The sequence below is a fragment of the Calidris pugnax genome, unplaced genomic scaffold (genome assembly GCF_001431845.1).
Source record: "Calidris pugnax isolate Ruff unplaced genomic scaffold, ASM143184v1 scaffold371, whole genome shotgun sequence".
Taxonomy (NCBI): Eukaryota; Metazoa; Chordata; class Aves; order Charadriiformes; family Scolopacidae; genus Calidris; species Calidris pugnax.
Genome location: NW_015091373.1, coordinates 828,499 through 833,811, shown reverse-complemented (window position 1 = coordinate 833,811; position 5,313 = coordinate 828,499). Strand labels below are relative to the sequence as shown.

Here is a 5,313-nt window from a genome sequence, read left to right as displayed (position 1 = left end):
CAGCGTCTGGCCAGCTCAGACCCCTCCATCCCCTGGGGCAGGTGGTGTTTTGGGGTGGGCACCACCCCCCCGGGCTATTCCCAGTGTCCCCAGCCACGGGACGCAGCTCCCGTTCCAGCTTTCCTCCCTGTGGAGCCCAATTTTGTAAGGGGGAGCCACCCAAAGGGAGGAAGCTGGACCACCCCCCCCAACCTGTGACCCCCCACCCGCCGAGGTCCTGCCCCAGCACCTCCTTTCTGGGGTGCAAAGGGGCTGTTTCCCCGCTCCCTTTGCCATTCCCAGTTCTCCCCCGCAGGAGGGGCTGGCTCTGGAGTGTAAAGTGTGGGGGGACAAAGTCTGAGGAGGGGACAACCCCCCCACCCCGCCCCACGGTAGCATTTTGGGGGTGCCAGGAAGCGTGTGGCAGATCTGGCAGTCACGAGATGCCAAACCACTGCAGCACCCCAAGGGAAACACCCTGCACCCCGCTCCGGGCTGGGCGGCAGCTGGGAGAACTGGGAATCACCCGTGGTGGGAGCTGGAGATTCGGGAAGACTGGGAATGGCTGGCACTGGGATGTGGGAGAATGGGAAACAGCTGGGGCAGGGAACTGGGAAGGGAAACTGGGCTCAGTTGGGGCTCAGAATTGGGGGAGTTACAAACTGAGCACGGCTGGCACCGGGAATTGGGAGAGAGGATAAAACTGGGCTGGGCTGGGACTGGGGGGAGCTAGGAAATGGGGACAGCCAGTGCTGGGAGAACTGGGCAAACTGGAGGGGGAGGCTGGGGTGTCCTCTTGGTGCCCCAGGGCTCTGTGTCTGTGACACCTCAGGGTGCCCTAGGGCTGGGGTGTCCCAGGAGTGACTGGGGCTCTGTATTTGGGTCCCCAGAGCCCTGAGTTTGGGGTGCTCCAGGGTCCTGTGCAGCCGGGGACTCCCCATTCAGGGGGCACCGGGACCCTCCCAGCGCTGCTGAGATGCCACCTCCCCTGTCCCGTGGGGCAGTGATGTCCTGGGGGTGCCCAGGCCGGGGGGTGCCTGGCTGCACCCCATTGCCACAGCCCCTCTTGGGGTGCACCCGCCTCGACGTTGAACTTGACTGATGCGAGGGGCTGGATGTCTCCACCCAGGACGGGGGTGACTCCACCCGCCGCCTCCCGGCGGCTCCTCCTCCCGCCCGGGATATAAGCGAGTCCCTCCCGGCACCGGGAGCAGCCGAGACAGCCCGGTGGGTGGCGAGGGACCGCCGAGCCGTTGACCCTGCGCCCTCTCCTTCGCCTCGACGCCCCCCCCCACCGACCCCATGGCGACGCCAGCCCAGAAGAGGAGCACCCGCAGCGGGGCTTCGGGGACCCCCTTGTCCCCCACCCGCATCACTCGCCTGCAGGAGAAGGAGGACCTGCAGGAGCTCAATGACCGCTTGGCCGTCTACATCGACAAGGTGCGCTCGCTGGAGCTGGAGAACGCCGGCCTGAGGCTCCGCATCACTGAGTCTGAGGAGGTGGTGAGCCGGGAGGTCTCGGGCATCAAGGCTGCCTACGAGTCGGAGCTGGCGGACGCCCGCAAGACCTTGGATTCGGTGGCTAAGGAGAGAGCCCGGCTGCAGCTGGAGCTCAGCAAAGTCCGGGAGGAGCACAAGGAGCTGAAAGCCCGGTGAGTGCCCCGGGGACGGCGGCGGGACGGTCACTGTCGTCATGTTTGGCAGGGAGCCGGGAGGGAGGAAGGAGTGACCTGGAGGAGGCAGGGAGAGGGGAAACCCGTGACCCGGCTGGGGCAGGAGTGTCCGTGGTGGGGACCGGGAGAAGGAGGGAAGCTCTCCCGGCATTCCTGCTCTCCCTCCAAGCGCCATCTTTGGCCGCGGTGCCCTTGGAGGGGGGGATCGGGGAGCAGCGCTGCGGACGCTCGGGGCTGGGGCTGGGGGGATGTGCCCCGGGCTCCTGGGGAGGGTCCGTGCGCCCCAGGGATGGTAGCCCCTCCGTCTTCGTCATCCTGGAGCAATTCCCGAGCGCTCCGGCGCAGAGCGGGAAGCGGTGCCAGCCAGCTGGCTCTGTCCTGCCCACAGATCTCGCCTGCTCGTCCTATTTTTCTCTGCTGTCTTTGGCACCCGTTAAAGAACCTGCTCGGGTTTTGTTTGCCTTAACCCTCCCTGTGCTGAGCTGTTCCCACTCTGTAGCGTCCCCTGGTTTGGGGCAAGCGATGCCCGGGCAGCGCCTGCGTCCCTGCCCCATGGCTGGCTCTGGGTGACGTGCTCTGGGTCTGCTTGGAAGCTCAAACCCCCTTCCCAGCCCCTTCCCATCAGCTTTATCTCTTTCCCTTCTTGACGTCAGAAATGCCCACCTTGTTGCCACCTCCCTGCCACTGTCGGGTCTCTCCTGGGGAGGGTGGCAGATGCCCAAGGGGGGTCCCCTGAGGACGCAGGTCCCTGCACGGGGCTCCCTGGCCACTGTCACCGCGCTGGGCGGGCAGGAAGGGGCCACTGGGCTTCCCCGGGGCTCTGCCAGCCCATGTGACGCCGGGACCGCAGCCGTCATGCTCAGCTCCCGGCGTCCCCGCTCCATGGAGGGTTCCTTTCCATCATCACCTTTGGCTCAGGGCAGGGTCCGGGTGGGACAACCCCCTCTTATTCCGGACACCCGGTTTTCGAGCCGGGTACCAAACCAAGCTAAAATTAACATCCTCGGAAAGATGCCATAAATATTCGATCTGCTGGGAAGGGAGTGAACGTGCGGCCTTTTACAGCTGTCTGTGAAAACCGGGGGGGTGTTTTATATTTAGCTTTCTGTTTCCCGTGCTCTGCCGCAGCTCTAGCCGGAGATAAGGCGGCTCTGCCCGTCCCGCCAGGCAGATCCCCGGGAGCTGGGGCGACCCGGGGGGGGCTGAGCTGTCTGGAGGTTTTTTGCTGCCTTATGCAAACCCAGAGCTATCTCGGCCACGATCTTTTCGAGGGCCGGAAAAAATGCCCGGCCTTCGCCTGGCTGGCGGAGAGCTGCGTGCTCAGCCCGGAGCCGCCCGTGCCGCAGAGCGGCCACCGCCAAAAAATGCGCCTTCAGCTTTTCCCTGAAGCCGAGTAGAGCCCCCTGAAAACGTGCTTTGACCCGAGGGGATTCCCAACGAGCGGCGCTCGGTCTGAGGGCAGGTTTCGGGTGGTTTTTTCGGAGGGCAGGCGGTGAGCAGGGTTTCTGGAGAGAGGTTTTTTGGTTTTTTTTTTTCTCAATGTGATGAGTCGTCTCTGAGTCACGGTGTGCGAGGTGGACGAGCGGCTCTGCCTCTGCCGGGGGAAGCGGCTGCTGTTCATTCCTTCCTTGGGCGGCGGTGGCGGGGCTGCTTTCCAGCCCCCAAAATCCTGGCAAAGGGGCTGGGGACCCCCTTAATGTGGCAGAGCTGGTCAAAGATGGGGGGGGCACAAAGTGGCTGCCAAGCCGCCGTGTGGCTCCTAGGGCTGGGTTTGGCCAGGGTGCCCTGAACCTTTTGGGAATGGGGCAACCATGAGCCCAACCCTGGAGATGGGTTGGAGGTCAGGAAGGACCCACATGCCACTCTTGGTACCGATGGCTGCCCATCCCTGGAGGGGTTCAAAGCCAGGTTGGAGTGGGCTTGGAGCAACCTGGGCTGGTGGGAGGTGGCCCTGCCCAGGGCAGGGTGATGGGGATGATCCGTGAGGTCCCTTCCAATTCCAACCATTCCACAATCCTGCCGGTTCTCCCTGCCCTCCCTGGCTCAGCCCCTTGTCCCGGGCAGTTCCGCTGAACTGGCTGCAGCAACGTTTTCCTTGGCTAATAAATAACTTGCCAGCCCTCCTGCCCGCCAGCCCCGGGGGAAGCCCCGGGGGAAGCGCTGGGTATCTGCTATGGGGCAGGCGGCTCCGCGGCCGCGTTATCAGCAGCCACAGCATCGCCGCTGCCCGACGCCGGGGTTGTCTCCCCTGCGCAGAAGGGAGGGCTGGGGGTGTCGGGACACGGCGTGTCTGGGTGTGGGCACAGTCCCCGGCACTGATGCAGGACCTCCCCGGGATGGGAAGGTGTTGGGTGCCCCATCGGGGGTGGGGGAAGAGGGGCAGAGGGTGTGCAGATGGAGCAGTCTCACCAGTGGGGCTGCCTGCTCTGTGCCTCCTGTCCCCACTCTGTTCCACCTCCTTCCCCTCCACCTGGACCCTTCCCGCTGCCCCTCTGGCTCTTGGTGCCAGTCCAGGAGGGGTTTTCCAAAGCACCCACCTCATTCCACCATCATCCTCGCCCCTGGTGCTGCCTGTGTCCCCGGACAAGAGACCTCTGCCTGGCCCCGTGCCACCCGTGTCCCCGTCCCCTGGGCTTCCCTGTGGGCTCCCCAGCCCCGTGCACCCACTGGCCATGCCGGAGCCGTGTTTGCAGCGGAGCAGAGGGTGCGGTGAGGGTGGCTGGTGACTCAGGGGTGCTGGCAAGCACCTTGGCATCATCCCCTCCCAGGGTGTTGGGAAAGCCACGACCAGCCCAAAATGTCCCCCATCCCAGGTGTCCCCAGCCTGCCGTCCCCAAGGAGGGACGGGCGGGTGGTTTTGGAGGGCAGTGGGCTGCTCTGCGCCCCGGTCCTGCCCGTGACCCCCTCGCCATCAGCTGGCTCCTGTTTTGGGGGGTGAGAGCAGGCGCCGCAGCCCCTGCCTCGCTCCACCAAGGGTTCACCCCATCCCAGCTCCTCCTTGGGGCAGAGGGGTTTTGTCACCGCAAGCCCCAATTTGGGGGCACAGGGTGGGTATGGATACGGCCCTGGGGCACCTCCATCCCCAAGCGAGGAGCCCTGGGGGGGGTTCCCAATGCCCCACTCCCATGGGCTGTGCTGTGTCCGGCTCCCTCCTTCGAAACAGGAACCGAGCCCTCGTTAGCAGCGCGGCTGATGAGCGATGGCTTCCTGAATTGCAGCCCCTAACCCGATTAAGCCAGCGCCTTGGCAGAGCCTCTTCCTCCCCAGGACTAGATCTTATCTCTGGCACTAATGAGGGGTGTAGCTGGTTCAAGGGCAGAGCAAAGGAGGAACCAGGGAGGGTGCCAAGGGAGTCCGGGGTGAACCCCACAGCCCTTCCCCATCCCAGGTGGATTTTTCCCCCATGCTGGGTTCAGTGATGACCTTTTGGGACAGAGCAGGTAACCAGGCACCAGTTTACTGTAAAAAAAAAAATAAATTAATAAATAAAAAAAGCCTCCCCGCCGCAGGGCTGGGTGCTGCCTCTGTGCCGCCTTTAGCAGCAATGTGCTTGTGCTGGAACATTTTGCGTGGGGGAGAAACCTCAGGCTCCTGGGCTTTCCCCCCCCCCCTTCCTCTGCCTCCTAGAAACCCTGCCAGGGAAGGAACAGTTTGGCTCGGG

General features: G+C 64.3%; 1 protein-coding gene across 1 annotated transcript in view; it reads left to right on the top strand.

Annotated features, from left to right (window-relative positions):
• Nucleotides 1–1,145: 1,145 nt before the first annotated feature.
• Nucleotides 1,146–5,313, top strand: part of LMNA (lamin A/C) — a 28,163-nt gene continuing 23,995 nt past the window's right edge. Inside the window, exon 1 of the mRNA XM_014961363.1 lies at nt 1,146–1,631. Within this exon, the coding sequence (XP_014816849.1) occupies nt 1,282–1,631 (350 nt within the window). The 5' untranslated portion in view covers nt 1,146–1,281. The remainder of the gene's footprint in view (nt 1,632–5,313) is intronic.